The following is an 18,591-nucleotide window of genomic DNA, read 5'->3' as shown; positions in this document are numbered from 1 at the left end:
AAATTGTCAAAGACTCCAGCCACCCTAGTCATAGACTGTTCTCTCTGCTACCGCACGGCAAGCGGTACCGGAGTGCCAAGTCTAGGTCCAAAAGACTTCTCAACAGCTTCTTCCCCCAAGCCATAAGACTCCTGAACAGCTAATCATGGCTACCCGGACTATTTGCACTGCCCCCCCACCCCATCCTTTTTACACTGCTGCTACTCTGTTAAGTATTTATGCATAGTCACTTTAACTCTACCCACATGTACATATTACCTCAACTACCTCAACTAGCCGGTGCCCCCGCACATTGACTCTGCAACGGTACCCCCCTGTATATATAGCCTCCCTACTGTCACTTTATTTTACTTCTGCTCTTTTTTTTCTCAACACTTTTTTTTGTTGTTGTTTTATTTTTACTTTTTTTGTTTAAAATAAATGCACTGTTGGTTAAGGGCTGTAAGTAAGCATTTCACTGTAATGTCTGCACCTGTTGTATTCGGCGCATGTGACCAATAAAATTTGATTTGATTTGATTTGAAATTAGATATATTCTTTGATAACATTTTTGGTTAGGGCAAATCAGGTCTGAAATTTCAAAGTGGAAATTACAAACTTTAGAAGCCTTTTTAAAACTCAAATAGACTACAAGTTTGCATTTCCTGCTTTGCAGTAACATTCTCAGCAACAAAATATCAAATTAAGATCCTACATCTGTAGATATTATTATTTATTGTCATTGGTAATCTGATTTAAAGTTGCAGCAAACGACAGTAACATAATTGCATATGCAATACAATTAAATAATGCTCTTTTCAGGCTGTCCCCCTGAGTATTCCAGTTCATTCTCCAGCAAATATAATGACATTATATGAACCAGATTGTTCAGACACAAAGCATTCGCTACCCCATCAACGGAGAGCTATGGCTTTTATGGTTGCCTCTTTATATAAGACCTCTGCATGTTCCTTGGTCAACAACAAAGATGTACAGGTAACTGATAAAATAATGGAAATACTTGAGTAAATGAGGAATACAAAGTATATTGAAAGCAGGTGCTTCCACACAGGTGTGGTTCTTGAGTTAATTAAGCAATTAACATCCCTTCATGCTTAGGGTCATTATTTTGGCCATTATTTTGGCTACCATGGCTATGCCCCCATAGGATGGCAATGCCCCCATCCACAGGACACGAGTGGTCACTGAATGGTTTGATGAGCATGAAAATGATGTAAACCAATAAACCAATTTAACATTCATGGGACATTCTGGAGCGGTGCCAGAGACAGCGTTTTCCATCAACAAAATTAATTCTGGAATTTCTCGTGGAATAATGGTTTCGCCTCCCGACAATGGAGTTCCAGACACGCATTTAAGCTTTTCTGGCTCGTGGGGGTCCAACACCCTATTAAGACACTTTATGTTGATGTTTCCTTTATTTTGGCACTTACCTGAACATAAAAAGGCAGTTTTCAAATGACCGTCTAGACAAATCAAATAAATAAAAAATATATTTGCCACATGCGCTGAATACAACAGTGAAATGCTTACTTACAAGCCCTTAACCAACAATGCAGTTAAAAAAAAAATGTGTTAAGTAAAAAATAGATAAGTAAAAAATTAAAATAGCAAATAATTAAAGAGCAGCTGTAAAATAAAATTACAGTAGGGAGTACTTTGTGTAGAATATATAATGTGTATAGAGATGCTGCACCTTGCTCATTGTCATCTATATTTATATTTATATTTCCAAACTAGAAATGTGATCCTCTGTAGCTCAATTGGTAGAGCATGGCGCTTGTAACGCCAAGGTAGTGGGTTCGATCCCCAGGACCATCCACACGTTAAAATGTATGCACACTTGACTGTAAGTCGCTTTGGATAAAAGCGTCTGCTAAATGGCATAAAATAAATGTGTTCTTTAGCATCACAGTACCCAAGCAGAATTTCACCAGCATGGTTTATTTAAATGTTGTGTCTCAAATGGGCCTTGGTCAAAAGTAGTGCACTATATAGGTATAAAGTACAATTTGGGACATATTCTTGGTTTTAGAAGTCCTGTTTATAGCAACACTGCACTTAATTAAAAAGTGATCCATGTTTAGATCTTGCCACTGTGAGATGGTGACAACCTCATCCAATCTTACCCTCTGAAAGATTGATCACGAGGAGAGTTATTAAAGTTTGACACCAGCGCAAAATAATGTATTTTTAAGACTCTAACTCTGCAACGAGACTCCTCCCTCACATCAGCCCATGGGGATTAGTTATGGGCCTTAGAGCACCCTGCTCCCTATATAGTGCACTACTTTTGACCAGAGCTCTATTGGCCCTGGTCAAAAGTAATGCACTAAATAGTGAATAGGGTGCTATTTGGGAGGCACACTAGGTATAGGCCAAACTGCCTTGGCAACGGAACAAGCTCACAACTCAGTTAATCAATACCAATAAACTGATATTGATTTGTTTGTGAGGCTCGCCCTCAAGACCTCTTAATCGTGCCCCATCCCCATCTCTCTTCTCAACTAATCTGACATCATACAAATTTCCTCTACATAATTAATGTGTTAAAGTGACACACATTCGTAATTTCCAGAGGTTCGTGCAGCATGTAATCTCTGTTAATGATGTTGTTGCCTCTGTTTGATTCCCAAATGGCACCTTATTCCATATATAGTGCACTAGTAGGGACCCATAGGGCCCTGGTCAAAATTAGTGCACTATGTAGGGACTAGGGTGCCATTTGGGATGCAGACGAGTCTCCTGTCTGAGGTTCAATTAACTATCTATTGTAGTTTAAAACATTGAAACACTGAGCCCTCAAGACCTTTGCACTGTTCAACCTTATGAAGTCTGTCTTCTCAAAGCCAGCACAGTCATATATATTAATTTTAACTAATTGCTAAGGGCCATTAAGTAATGGATTTTGATTAATGAATTGTCCCCTAGTCACTGAGGTTGACTGCTTGGAAGTCATGTTGTTTGATAGATTGAGTAGTTGACTGGCGCCTCTCTTACTGCTGTTTGTGTCTCTTGAATAATTCAGTATGTGGTGACCTAAACACTGAAAACCAGTGGTTGCTCGTGGCACTTTACCTGGGAGGACTGAAAACCAGTGGTCGCTCGTGGCACTTTACCTGGGAGGACGAGCTCATATTAATAGCTGGAATGGAACGGTTTCAAACACATCAAAAACATGGTTTCCATGTGTAAGATACCATTCTGTTTGTTCCATTCCAGTTATAACTATGAACCATCATCCCCTCACCAGCCTCCACTGCTGGAAACATTCCCTCTTCTAGCATTGCTTGTCCTAGAAAGGAAAACACTTTCACTTCTACCAGACTCTCTGTTGTTGTATTCTAGGTAAAAGTGCCTCTCCTGGTCCTGAGAGCCACACGGTCGTATCACTGGGTAGTCTTCTAGATGACCTGCAATGGCACCACGTAGCCATCGAGCGCGTTAGCGGCCATGTCAACTTCACTGTGGATAGAAGCACTCAGCAGATCCAGGTTCCTGCAGAACTCAGTCCTTTTGAGATAAACGAGGTGTGTTGTATATGACCTGTTCCTCAAATCATTCCACAGATACACACACATGTACACAGAGTATGCATACATAGACACAAACACACACACGGACACACAAACACACACATACACACACGTAGGCATGCACAAATACACACACACATGCACAAACACCTGTACACACGCACACACACACACCACACACACACACACACACACAACCATTCCTGCATGCTCTCTTGCATTCCTGCATGCTCTCCCAAATAGCACACTCCATTTGTTTCTATCAGATGTGTTCACAGATACTGTACAACGTACACACAGGAGACACACACAGGAGACACACACACACAAACAATAAAACATATATGTTTTAGTAATAGAGTTATAGCTTTGTATAACGGATGTCTAGTAAGCCACTGAATTCCCTACAAAAATGATTCATCCAAGGCCGTACCAAAGAAAATTCTAATCAATAACAGTAGTCCCTTCCTGCAGTCAAATTATCAACTCACCCTCTAGTGGCCTCATGGGTGGAATGTTATTAACATTTTTCATAATTTAATTAATATGTTTCTATTTTATTTTTACGCCCATAATCCAGGGTTTCTATGTCAAACGGTTTTGTTATATGTCAGTCTTCTGTGATGTGTATATAAAGTGTAATATTGGGATGCAAACTCAAAATTGAATACATTTCAACTCTACATCTGACATGGTACAGGTGTCTTCTTTTTTTAAGCCCATAACCATGTGTGTGAGGTGTATATTTTTGTTTCAAAGTAGATTTGTTTAAGACTACCACGAAACACTCTGTGTGACCCTGATTTAGCCCACTGCAGTAAAAGGTTAACCCAACCTCCATACAATATTTCTAGACTGTTTTTAATAAATGGGAGTTGGAAATAATTTTCTATTGAAATTGAAACACAATTCACTTCTGGTCATGGTCTACATAAGACCTAATGAGACAGTTATGTGTACAGTGCCATTTTTGTCCCTACCTGAATACACAGAATGTGATAATTACTTACTTTAGTTTACTTGGCCTTGTATTGTTTCCTAAACATAGGTCATTGATTAACCACTTCCAATCCCATTCTATCACCACTAGTTCAATATGTTACTATATCAAAGCCCCTTGTAATGATAATGTAGGTACCATTTTTTTGTAGAATATTAACATTGGCTTGATGTTCTTTCACAAGATAAGCTTTGGTGGCATCCAGTGCCATGGCACACAGACGGTTCTGTCCAGGAGGAACTTCCATGGGTGTCTTGAGAACCTTCTCTGGAACGAGGTGAACGTGAATGATCTGGCCAAGCAGCAGCAGAAGGTCTCCATCATGGTATGTTTCCTCAGCCTTGGTCGTATAGTATAAAACTTTTTCCGGTGTGCACTATACCAGTGTTTCCCAACTCCAGTCCTCCAGTACACCCAACATCACACATTTTTGTTGTAGCCCCGGACAAGCACACCTGAGTATATTTGTCAACTAATCATCAAGCTCTCATTGAGTTGTATCAGGTGAGTTTGTCTGGGGCTACAACAAAAATGTGTGCTGTTCGGTGTTCTGTAGGACTGGAGTTGGGAAACACTGGTATAGTGCACACCGGAAAAAGTTTTCAGGTGTGCACTAGTTCAGGTAGTCTCTTCCCATTTTGGTCAGTTTCCATCTGTTTGGTGTGTAGAGAATACGACCCTGGGGAACTTTGGATGGTTTGTACTGTGTTTATCTTCTGACCTGGGTTCAAGTAGTATTTGTTTTCTCTCAAATACAGTAGTTGACCTTGATTGAGCTTGACTGGCTGGCGCAATGGAACTGGTGGTATAGTCCCAAAAAGTGCAAATGTATTTAAAAATTAACAGATATTTCAGCCCAGGTCTGTTTCTGTGTGGTGATGTGTATATCGAGCGGTATTTTGGGGAGTTGCATTGGAAAATAACAACATCCTCAACTATTTATGAGGTTCGGATGGAGCTTCCACCCTGCTTTAACCTGACAAAGAATTGTATATTCTGGACAGCTGTTGTAATCAATGCTAGGGATGGAACCCCCCCCAAAAAACGGCCGGACATTTGTACGTTTAAGTCTATTTCTGCCGTAACATGGACTCTTAACAACGTGTAGAAACTTTGTTGCTCCTTTCTGAAACAAGCAAACAAGTCTTCGGTTGCCTAGGCAACACACACACACACACAATGCAGCAGCACACATAGAAATAGAAGGAATAAAACTGGCTTGGAACCTCTAACCCTGGCAGTTTGACTGGTAAACTCATGGGTACACTCACAATGGCTGCCTGGTATTGAGATGCAATAATTTCCATGGTCATGTAGAATGTTCTTTCAAATTATGTTAACTGATGCATAGAATTAGGAATTAGAATACTTAAATTTGATTTAACCTTTATTTTATCAGTGAGTCATACTGAGACCAAGGTCTCTTTAACAGATAAGCCCTGAATTACATAAATTACAGAAAATACACACATCAAAATAGAAATACAAAATGAAAACAGAAAGAAAAACACGGTCATAAAAAACAAACACATTCGTCAGGAATAAGGGCCTCAATCAGCTTTCTGAATTGCCCTAGAGGCACCAGAACATTACATTTATGAACATTTTGAAGATTGTTCCACAAATAAGATGCAAAATAACTAAAAGCTGATTTACCTAACTCAGTAGAGACCAAAGTCATTTCCAGAGTTAGCCATCCCTGAGACTGGTGTGGTAACTCATATGTCTAAAGTTTAGTAATGATGTTAGGTACAGTGGGACTATTTGTAAAAGGGCTTTATACAAAATAAAAACCTCCGTGACATCAAAGAGAGCCAAACCAACTTTCTGATAGATAGAGAATGCAGTGAGGAGTACTAAAATTGTTGCCGGTACTAAAGCACAGTGCGCTATGATAAACTGCATCTAACGGCTTTAATGACGTGGCAGCTGCGTTCATATACAGTGGGGAAAAAAAGTATTTAGTCAGCCACCAATTGTGCATGTTCTCCCACTTAAAAATATGAGAGAGGCCTGTAATTTTCATCATAGGTACACGTCAACTATCACAGACAAAATGAGAAAAAAGATTCCAGAAAATCACATTGTAGGATTTTTAATGAATTTATTTGCAAATTATGGTGGAAAATAAGTATTTGGTCAATAACAAAAGTTTCTCAATACTTTGTTATATACCCTTTGTTGGCAATAACACAGGTCAAACGTTTTCTGTAAGTCTTCACAAGGTTTTCACACACTGTTGCTGGGATTTTGGCCCATTCCTCCATGCAGATCTCCTCTAGAGCAGTGATGTTTTGGGGCTGTCGCTGGGCAACATGGACTTTCAACTCCCTCCAAAGATTTTCTATGGGGTTGAGATCTGGAGACTGGCTAGGCCACTCCAGGACCTTGAAATGCTTCTTACGAAGCCACTCCTTCGTTGCCCGGGCGGTGTGTCTGGGATCATTGTCATGCTGAAAGACCCAGCCACGTTTCATCTTCAATGCCCTTGCTGATGGAAGGAGGTTTTCACTCAAAATCTCACGATACATGGCCCCATTCATTCTTTCCTTTACACGGATCAGTCGTCCTGGTCCCTTTGCAGAAAAACAGCCCCAAAGCATGATGTTTCCACCCCCATGCTTCACAGTAGGTATGGTGTTCTTTGGATGCAACTCAGCATTCTTTGTCCTCCAAACACGACGAGTTGAGTTTTTACCAAAAAGTTATATTTTGGTTTCATCTGACCATATGACATTCTCCCAATCCTCTTCTGGATCATCCAAATGCACTCTAGCAAACTTCAGACGGGCCTGGACATGTACTGGCTTAAGCAGGGGGACACGTCTGGCACTGCAGGATTTTATTCCCTGGCGGCGTAGTGTGTTACTGATGGTAGGCTTTGTTACTTTGGTCCCAGCTCTCTGCAGGTCATTCACTAGGTTCCCCCGTGTGGTTCTGGGATTTTTGCTCACCGTTCTTGTGATCATTTTGACCCCACGGGGTGAGATCTTGCGTGGAGCCCCAGATCGAGGGAGATTATCAGTGGTCTTGTATGTCTTCCATTTCCTAATAATTGCTCCCACAGTTGATTTCTTCAAACCAAGCTGCTTACCTATTGCAGATTCAGTCTTCCCAGCCTGGTGCAGGTCTACAATGTTGTTTCTAGTGTCCTTTGACAGCTCTTTGGTCTTGGCCATAGTGGAGTTTGGAGTGTGACTGTTTGAGGTTGTGGACAGGTGTCTTTTATACTGATAACAAGTTCAAACAGGTGCCATTAATACAGGTAACAAGTGGAGGACAGAGGAGCCTCTTAAAGAAGAAGTTACAGGTCTGTGAGAGCCAGAAATCTTGCTTGTTTGTAGGTGACCAACTACTTATTTTCCACCATAATTTGCAAATAAATTCATTAAAAATCCTACAACGTGATTTTCTGGATTTTCTTTCCTCAATTTGTCTGTCATAGTTGTCGTGTACCTATGATGAAAATTACAGGCCTCTCTCATCTTTTTAAGTGGGAGAACTTGCACAATTGGTGGCTGACTAAATACTTTTTTTCCCCACTGTAGATGATGTCGCCATAGTCTAGGACCGATAGGAACGTCGACTGAATAATCTATTTTCTACTATTTAATGAGATTTCTAGAGAAGAAGCTCATTTTTATACTCAGCTTCTTAACGAACTCATCAATATGCCTTTTTAAAGACAGATTTTCATCTATCCAGATGCTTAGATATTTTTAAGCAGGGACATGTTCAATATGTACACCATCCAAACTTGCTTAGGCATGGAAGAAGAGGAATTTGTACTCTTCCGTTCATTTACTGTTTTTCTGAAATTTTGAAGGATCACCAGCAGAGTCAAAGATGGAGCTGAAAAAGTAGCTTGATTTAGCTTTCTTAAACGAGATAGTACATCTGTTTCTCAATTGTCTGAAAGATTGCCAGTCCACTACAGAGTCAGTTTTCATTGCTTTGGCCAAGGCCTAATTTCTCATCTGAATGAGCTGGGGATTGCCAATCCAGATTCAAATTGCCTATAATGACCAACTCCGAGGACATAAAAAGGTGTTAAACACTCAGATATAGTACCGATATTATCATTTAATAGGATATTAAAGTAATTTAATAGGATCGCTATGAACTGATGTGGCTCTTGCAATGGAATGTATTTTTTGTAATGTCAGTTGAGTTGACTCAACAAATCACAGCACATATTTTAGCACATATTTTACTTCCTGCTTTGCTCGTATGGGTACACTAGCAATGACCCCCAGTCCACCCATTCTATTCATTCTATTTCTATGGCAGCACATGCAGTCAGGAACGCAGTAAAAATAAAAGAAAGTAAGTAAAAAAAATGTGCTATTCAAACGGTTATTACGGTGACCTTGGTCATTTGGCTGGCCAATTACTGTCATCCAAAATTCCATGACCGTCACAGCCCTACTCAATACAAATGGGTTATTTTCATGTTGATTGGTCCATTAATTCATTCAACAAATCCATGATGAGAATGGTATAGGGAGCAGAGAATGTTCTTTTGTGGAGCTAAATCCCTCTAGATGGTGTTTAGCTCTCTCCTAAACACATTTTACATCTTGTAAATGATTACCTTAACCGCTCCAAAATGAAGTAGGGAGGAATGAGAAATAATCCATGTGGGAAAGCTTTTTAGGTTTTGCACTGAAATTCATAAACACCCACATTCTAACAAAGAGAATACCAGTAGCCAGAGATGAGATATTACCACTTGTTTAAATGTAATAAGGACTTTAATGAGGGAAATCATTTAATAAAAAATGAAATAAAGATAGCCAGCCAAAGGGTTATACTTTAATTACATAATATTTATTTGTAATTTTTCTGGGCCTGAAGTTTCTGTTCACTACAGTAGCACACTGTAAGCACTCTACACTACATGTGTTGCTGTATATCACTTTGACTGCTACTGTTTCCCTCTTGCAGTTACTGAACAGCAAAGCCAAACTGTTATAAAGATACCTCCTTCATATCCCTTTGGGGTAGACGGTACTGTAATACATCACTTTTGCTGCCTCAGCAAGGGACCATGAAACCATTTCTACCAGATGTCCAAACCCTACTCCCAGACACACAGATGGCCTGCAGTCATTACTTCAGAAATCTACATTGAACTCACCTGGTTAAATCAAACTGAACGCTGTGCTCACCGTTGTTTTAACTGAAGCAAAACAATGGTTGAGCTCAGCGTTCAGCATGGTTTAACCAGGTTAGCTTTTGACTCCAATCCTCTTTGTTTGCTCTACTAATGTCCTGAGACAATGTCCCTATAAGTTTGAGGACTCTCATTATGATAATATACAGTGGGGGAAAAAAGTATTTAGTCAGCCACCAATTGTGCAAGTTCTCCCACTTAAAAAGATGAGAGAGGCCTGTAATTTTCATCATAGGTACACGTCAACTATGACAGACAAAATGAGAATTTTTTTTCCAGAAAATCACATTGTAGGATTTTTTATGAATTTATTTGCAGATTATGGTGGAAAATAAGTATTTGGTCAATAACAAAAGTTTCTCAATACTTTGTTATATACCCTTTGTTGGCAATGACACAGGTCAAACGTTTTCTGTAAGTCTTTACAAGGTTTTCACACACTGTTGCTGGTATTTTGGCCCATTCCTCCATGCAGATCTCCTCTAGAGCAGTGATGTTTTGGGGCTGTCGCTGGGCAACACGGACTTTCAACTCCCTCCAAAGATTTTCTATGGGATTGAGATCTGGAGACTGGCTAGGCCACTCCAGGACCTTGAAATGCTTCTTACGAAGCCACTCCTTTGTTGCCCGGGCGGTGTGTTTGGGATCATTGTCATGCTGAAAGACCCAGCCACATTTCATCTTCAATGCCCTTGCTGATGGAAGGAGGTTTTCACTCAAAATCTCACGATACATGGCCCCATTCATTCTTTCCTTTACACAGATCAGTCGTCCTGGTCCCTTTGCAGAAAAACAGCCCCAAAGCATGATGTTTCCACCCCCATGCTTCACAGTAGGTATGGTGTTCTTTGGATGCAACTCAGCATTCTTTGTCCTCCAAACATGATGCTTTGGGGCTGTTTTTACCAAAAAGTTATATTTTGGTTTCATCTGACCATATGACATTTTCCCAATCCTCTTCTGGATCATCCAAATGCACTCTAGCAAACTTCAGACGGGCCTGGACATGTACTGGCTTAAGCAGGGGGGACACGTCTGGCACTGCAGGATTTGAGTCCCTGGCGGCGTAGTGTGTTACTGATGGTAGGCTTTGTTACTTTGGTCCTAGCTCTCTGCAGGTCATTCACTAGGTCCCCCCGTGTGGTTCTGGGATTTTTGCTCACCGTTCTTGTGATCATTTTGACCCCACGGGGTGAGATCTTGCGTGGAGCCCCAGATCAAGGGAGATTATCAGTGGTCTTGTATGTCTTCCATTTCCTAATAATTGCTCCCACAGTTGATTTCTTCAAACCAAGCTGCTTACCTATTGCAGATTCAGTCTTCCCAGCCTGGTGCAGGTCTACCATTTTGTTTCTGGTGTCCTTTGACAGCTCTTTGGTCTTGGCCATAGTGGAGTTTGGAGTGTGACTGTTTGAGGTTGTGGACAGGTGTCTTTTACACTGATAACAAGTTCAAACAGGTGCCATTAATACAGGTAACGAGTGGAGGACAGAGGAGCCTCTTAAAGAAGAAGTTACAGGTCTGTGAGAGCCAGAAATCTTGCTTGTTTGTAGGTGACCAAATACTTATTTTCCACCATAATTTGCAAATAAATTCATAAAAAATCCTACAATGTGATTTTCTGGATTTTCTTTCCTCAATTTGTCTGTCATAGTTGACGTGTACCAAGATGAAAATTACAGGCCTCTCTCATCTTTTTAAGTGGGAGAACTTGCACAATTGGTGGCTGACTAAATACTTTTTTTCCCCACTGTATATTATGAATGTCCTCCTTCAGGAGATTTTGCTGATTAGCTAGATCTCTTCTATTGCTATTCCCGATATACTCAGGTCAGAGGTCCCTTAGCTTTATTTCACCTTCTCGCTGAGGACAAATTAATATTTATGTTTTTCATATTTCATTATTATTATATAATTTTTTATTTGTTTTATTTCTTCAGGGCAATGTGACCTTTACTTGTGCTGAGCCAGTCTCCGTCCCTGTGACGTTCGCTGGAGCCCAGTGTTTCCTCCAGTTGCCGGGTGCAGCGCTACTGCAGAGAGATGCCGGTGGCGGCGGGGTTGCCTTGGTGGCAGTTGGTGTGGTGATCAGCCTGCAGTTCCGGACCTGGAACAGAGCGGGCCTTCTGTTAACCTTTGACCTCCAACAGCAGGTGGGGAGCCTGTGGCTCTACCTGAGCGAGGCCAGAGTCAGGCTGCAGATACACAAGGCTGGCAGGATCCTAGTGGACGTTGCCACAGGTCAGATAAACAGTAACATCTGGTTGTTGTTTTGTTTTTGTTTTCTATGTGCCGTTTTTATTTCAGAGAATAACACAGTCTTATTACCCTAGATAGCTAATCACTCGAAAAGGAAAAACAACCTTGTTGCGCCCTAAGACTTTGTTATGCGGAATATCGAGTTATCTGAGAGCAGCTTACTGTTGTGAAACGTTGACTCTGACACATTTTTGTTGTGTCTGTTCTGTCTATAGGGTTTGGTCTGAACGACGGCCAGTGGCATTCAGTAGACCTGACTGCAAGGCGAGGTCGTCTGACCATCACTGTGGATAAAGAGGAAAGCTCCACGGCTTATGCCAGCCCATCTTTCCCCGTGGTATCAGGAAACAACCTCTTCTTTGGAGGTAAGAGAGAGCATCATACTTACATCAGACATTTGACCCCAAGTTTTTCCTGACTGTGTCACATGACCAGGAAAAACTCTGGGCCCTAATCGTAAATACTACTTGGATTTCAAGGGACAAATCCTAATTGTAGTTAGATAGGCAAGTGTAACTCTAACTACTGTTGGTGCATACAGTAGCGTTTGATCTCAGGGCTTAGTGCAAAGAAGCATATAGCTTCTTAACCAGACTTCAGGATCTGTCATCCTCCAATTTAGCTTCCATCAGAGCAGTGTTTCTCTGTTTGGCTTCTAAGCTGCTCTCTCTGTCCCCCTCTCCTCTCTCCCCTCCTCCTCCTAATCCTCCTCCTCCTCTTCCATCTCTTTAGTTCCTCTCATTTCTCTCGGTTCTGCTTCTGAGCTGGTCTCTCTGTCCTCCTCTCCTCTTGCCTCTCCTCCTCTCCTCCTCCTCTTTCCCCTCCTCCTCCTCCTTCTCCTTCTCATCTTTAGCTCCCTTCATTTCTCCATCGGTTCTGCTTCTGAGCTGGTCTCTCTGTCCCTCTGCTCTCTCCTCTCCTCTTCTCAACAAAGGCTCTTTAGCAGGCTTGTCATGCCATTTAATTACCTTTAGCTAGCAGTGTAACCAGAGAGCCAGGCAGGCAGCACCAGCTCGGTGTCCACAGTCTAAACACACTGAAAACCAGGCAGAATAACGCTTGTGCTTAGAAAATGTCCTGTGTTCAACACTTGGCCTTGAGCTTGAGCTGCACTATATGGTATTTTTTCTAGCCACTCAGGAATATAGTCTGCTTCGCTACTGTATGAACAATGTACATTCATATAAGATACAACATATCTACGTAATTCTTTATCATGGGACAATGGTCTTCTGTAAGTCCTACAAGGGAATGGCTATTGATTTATGGCTATTGTTTGGTCTAATACAGGTTGCCCGGACAGCAAAAATAACCAGGAGTGCAGAAACCCTTTCAACGTGTTCCAAGGCTGTATGAGACACATCCATGTGGATAATAATGCTGTGGACCTGATCAAGGTGCAACAGATGGTGATAGGAAACTACAGCGACCTGCAGATTGACATGTGTGGAATCATCGACAGGTCAGTACAATACACCACTCCCTGATTGGATTGTTACTAGGGTTTCAAAACTTTCCCCAAATTCCCAAGGATTACCGGATTTCCTGTTAATTTGCTTCTGATTCCAGGAATCTTCTAACTGGGATTCTGGAAAACCTAGGCATTTTGGGAAAAGTATCGGAATTTTGAAACCTTAAAAATACTTTTACTAATGCTTTATTTTCCTGGGTTCTCACACATACACCCAAACTTAGCCTGATACAACTTGTACAAGGTACACTGACTGAGTGTGTGGACTATTGGATGAACTTATCGTATTATGAAAGCTCCTGATTCAACTTTATGAGTGTTTACATTTTGTAGATACTGTATTTGCTAGATGTAGTTCTGTGTTGATTTAAGACTTTTTTCTTCAATAAAGTGATTACCTGACAGGTTTGGTTTTGCTACACAGAGAACTCTGTGTGCATTGTGTGCTTGTCACTCGAATGCTTACTTATTAAATCCTAAGATCTTCCCCTCTGCTTCTCTTGATTGTTTTCTCATCTAACTTTATATGAAGTGGAACCTTTTTTGAGATGAGATGTGCTATTTTGACAATACAATTTATTTACAATACAACAGTGGAAAGTCAAAGGGAGAGATTACACCACCACGTCGAGTCACATAGATGAGGAATCAGCAGAAGATACAAGATGGGTCCCATATGAAATATACACTTATTGTTCAGTGGAGGCCATAGTTTGGAAATAACCACTATTACATTCCCTGCAGAATCCGATTTGTTACAATTATGTCATTGCTTCGGCTGCACCTCTCTCCTTGGCTTTAAATTGCTATCCATTTGGTCAGTATCTCCCATCGCCTTCCTCTTATATTGTCATTGTTACGGCCATTATCATCAAAGTCATCATCATTTTTATCCCCCATTATCATTCTTATCATCACCACCATCATACTAGTCATCACCATCACTGCAATCACCACTCCACTATCACCATCTATCAGTATTGTTATTGTGTGCATCCCAAATGGCACCTTTTTCCCTATAAAGTGCACTGCTTTTAACCATAGGCCCTGGCCTGGCCACTATTGTCGTAGAAATATTTGACTCAAAAAGTAGTCAACTTAAAAATATTTCTCAAGAGACTGGAACTTGTGAATTTAGACTTGTATTATTTGCATAACAAAGCCGAGCTTGCTCCATGGAGCAACAACTGTCTCTCTTTGGCTTAGAGCTCCCTTTTATACACACAAATGCATAATCATGTTACATAGCATATACAGTCCCTCCCCTTAGTGCAAATGATTAACTTATTTTAGTGCCACTCTACCCTTATCTTTCAACGTCCAGATGTCACCTGTAATTTACTCCAAAAGGTCATGGGCGCTTTTCCACAGGAAGCCTCTTCCCTAATCTCATTATATTGGTAGCAGACCCTTTCCCTAATCTCATTATATGGTTGCAGACCCTTTCTTTACAAATAATACACGTACATACATTAAGGCATTTATCATTTACCATCCTCCCTGGCCCTTGAGATTATGTGCATGTGGCCATGTGTCAGGTCATAGGGTCATAAGCAAAACAAATGATAACACTAGGTCCATTGTTACTCCAATCTCCACACAGCCATCACATGTCATTGACATACCCAGACCAGCTGCAGGGAGTTTATGAAAAACACATAAATGTCTCTGCTCTATATTAACCCTTCAACTGGTTGTCAATCCATAAACATTTTAAGGCACATAGGTGTTTAATTCTACAACATATGTACTTGAAAATCATCCATATATTCCCCCCTTTGGGACAATATTTTTTTTTTTTTAATGAATGTAAGCCTGTGCATTTACTTATTCTTAGCCTTGCCATATGTGGTTACTTTTCATATACATATATTTAAACCAATATATATTCCTCATTGTTTGACCTATCCTGATGAGGACCCAGAGCCCAGTCAGGTATTGGTTACAAGTCTTGAAGGTTTCCCTCTAAGCTAACCTCCAATTGTTGCTGTTGAGCTTTGTAACCATTGCTCCCCTTTTTGTTTTGTTGTATTTCCAATATACGTGGTAGTATCCTAACACATCAAAATATATAAGAAATAAATGCAACTTTGTTTTAACCATAATATTTAGGACATGTTAAGAATAGTGTCAACATCTTTAGCTTACATAACCTTTTTTTACCCATATCATAATTATTATAACAATCAAAAGAATCAATATCTAATCCATTCATTGCAATGTCAACATCATTAGTTATTAACATATTAATAACTTATTCAAATCAATCAGTCACCTTATAATTCATAGTCATTATCAGATGAATTACCCAAAACAAATTTAGAATGACAATTCTTAGTTATTCACTTTGGTTCCATCATTCAAAGTTAAATCTCTCACCTTGGCACATATTGACACTGGCAGAATGTATATTTATATATATATATATATATATATATATTTTTTTTTTTTTGTCATTTATCTGACACTCTTATCCAGAGCAACTTACAGGAGCAATTAGGGTTAAGTGCCTTGCTCAAGGGCACATCGACAGATTTTTCACCTAGTCGGCTCGGGGATTAGAACCAGCGACCTTTCGGTTACTGGCACAACGCTCTTAACCACTAAGCTACCTGCCGCCCAGAATTACTATCATAATTCTAGCATTAACTTCCTCATAACAAGAATTACAACAGATCATTATCTTAATACATTCCTAGTCTAAATTACTATACATTTAGCAGTGTATAATACCTCCTTAATCAACATACTACCTTAACTAACACTCCCTTACTCTACCGGCACTCAATCTTCTGGCAGGCCCATTATGTTCTTCAGATAGCTTCATAGTTCATCTTGGTTGCCCATGGCAATGTCCCAATTCCAATGTCACCCCTGAGCCGCCCCACCTCCACCATCATTCTGTTTTGTCAATTTGCAAACCAGTATACCCTATGAAGAATGTTGCATTTGCATAGACCTCTCACTTCCTGCTCATTCCACATGGACTCCTGTCACATTCCTGAGAGAAAAGGCACAAAAGAGAAGGCAATTGATTGCCTTAATTTGATGCTGGATTCAGGTCTCCTGGCAGAGGTGGTGTCGGACAGGAACGTCTTCAACGCCTTTGTTGTTCCTCTTCAGCCGGGTAGAGGTCTTTTGGTTTTTATTGTGGTTCACACCGCTCTGGACCAAATTATTTCTACTATGCATTATAACACCATCTGTAATAACATATTGAATGTCTGGAATCTCTCGGTGGTCTGGAATCTTTCGGCGGTCTGGAAGGTCTTGGAAGTCTCTGTGGTCTCCTAGTCATCAGTTCCCTCACTCTGGTACAATGGTTTAGATGACACCCGATCACACTCCCCTCTATCCGTACCGCTGTTGGTGTAACTGGGACGATGATGTATGGTCACCTTTAGCTGTTAACCTTCTCCCATCACTAGGGTCTCCGGATCAGCCAGAGTCCCTCTCAATCTATCGACATCGGTCTGCGATGAGTGTCCTTCTATCAGCCTACCCATAGGGAAGCTCAGAGTTACTGCTGCAAAGACACAAGCACAGACACACACAAAAGACAACAATGCTACCCAATGGCTGAGGTTGGAACACTCCTATAGTGGGAAACATGGATCTAAGCATCTGTCTCCACCACTTTTACCATCATTAAGGTAGCCAACAACACCTGGTACAGGCCCCTCCACATAGGGTCTTTCTTCTGTAGTCTTTTGCCATCACATAGTCTCCAGGGCACAGAAAATACTCAGATTATCCTACTCAGTTGGGCAGAGTTATCTTCACCCATGAAAAGAAAATCGTAAGAACATTGTTAGGTTAGGTGAGACACAGTATGCTACTTATGTCCTCTCATCCGTCAAGAGAAGCCTTGAAATTATGAAGCACACCTGCTTCCAGCTTGTTGTAGTCCACTTATTTCATGCCTCCTATCACAAAAACAAAAAAGATTTAACCTAACCCATAACACATTATTACTACTGCTCATATCCTTAATACACATTGCATATTTCCCCACAAAACCATTATAAAACATTAAAACCTCTGTAATCCCAACTTCCCCCCTTGGACACATGCATCACATTGTGATTCATGTGTACAAAAAACAAAACAACAACAATATTGCCTATCAAACCTAAAATAATAACTAACCTTAAAATGACAACCCTTGAGCATATCTTTACTTAACTGTATTCCATAACACTATTCAAGGAATACCTCTCCTTCAGGACTAACTCTCTCACTTCATCCTTGTCCTGTTTGGACTAATTTATATATAGGATTTTTTCCCAATTATAAACTTCTTCACAATTATCCTTATTATATCTAACCCCCTAATACAGCATGCCTCTAGAATTTATAGTGCGGGTGATCAGGTCACACTATAAAGCCAGGACAGATTTCAGAGGTCATTGAAATCATTCAATGACTTGTTTCATCCAATAGTATACTACTCCTAACAACCATCAAGACCTTTCATAAATGTTGTATCCCGAGTGTACAGTACATCCTTAGTACAGCTCTTTTCAAAATAAATCACACATATTTACCTATCCCTCAGTAAATAAAACCCAAATTACATGTGTATGCCCCTTTAAGATATTTCACTTCCATCCCGTCACAAAACCCTAAATAGAAATAAAATCCTATACAGGGGCGGCAGGTAGCTTAGTGGTTAAGAGCGTTGTGCCAGTAACCGAAAGGTTGCTGGTTCTAATCCCAGAGCCGACTAGGTGAAAAATCTGTTGATGTGCCCTTGAGCAAGGCACTTAACCCTAATTGCTCCTGTAAGTCGCTCTGGATAAGAGCGTCTGCTAAATGACTAATTTATTATTATTATTATTATAATTTATAATATTTCATACTAAGTAGTTTGTTTGTGGTTATTCGAATACCATATAGTAAAACAATAAACAAACAAAAAATGGCCAGGCCTTATTTATTTTGGTAGCTCCCTATGACAACCTAAAAATACAACTACTTAATTTTACTAACTAGTTCCACCCTAGCCTACAGACTTTTTAACATCTCAATGAGATATAAAGAAATCCCCATGTTCCTGGAAGAGAAAGTATACATGTCGTTAACATATAATCAACAATCCAAAGATAGTAATTACACACAAAACATCATACATATATCCCCAGTCCCA

At 40.3% G+C, this 18,591-nt stretch overlaps 1 protein-coding gene across 1 annotated transcript in view; it reads left to right on the top strand.

Annotated features, from left to right (window-relative positions):
• LOC311128018 (contactin-associated protein-like 4) overlaps nt 1-18,591 on the top strand; it is a gene marked incomplete at its 3' end in the record, with an annotated part of 221,186 nt that overhangs the window by 104,157 nt on the left and 98,438 nt on the right. Inside the window, exons 6-10 of the mRNA XM_084159946.1 lie at nt 3,349-3,530; nt 4,721-4,861; nt 11,653-11,953; nt 12,187-12,336; nt 13,262-13,433. Of these exons, the coding sequence (XP_084016072.1) occupies nt 3,349-3,530; nt 4,721-4,861; nt 11,653-11,953; nt 12,187-12,336; nt 13,262-13,433 (946 nt within the window). The remainder of the gene's footprint in view (nt 1-3,348; nt 3,531-4,720; nt 4,862-11,652; nt 11,954-12,186; nt 12,337-13,261; nt 13,434-18,591) is intronic.

The sequence above is a fragment of the Coregonus lavaretus genome (assembly GCF_964263955.1).
Source record: "Coregonus lavaretus genome assembly, chromosome: 4".
Classification (NCBI taxonomy): domain Eukaryota; kingdom Metazoa; phylum Chordata; class Actinopteri; order Salmoniformes; family Salmonidae; genus Coregonus; species Coregonus lavaretus.
Note: the sequence above shows the minus strand (reverse complement) of the source record. Positions and strands in the feature narration are given on the sequence as shown.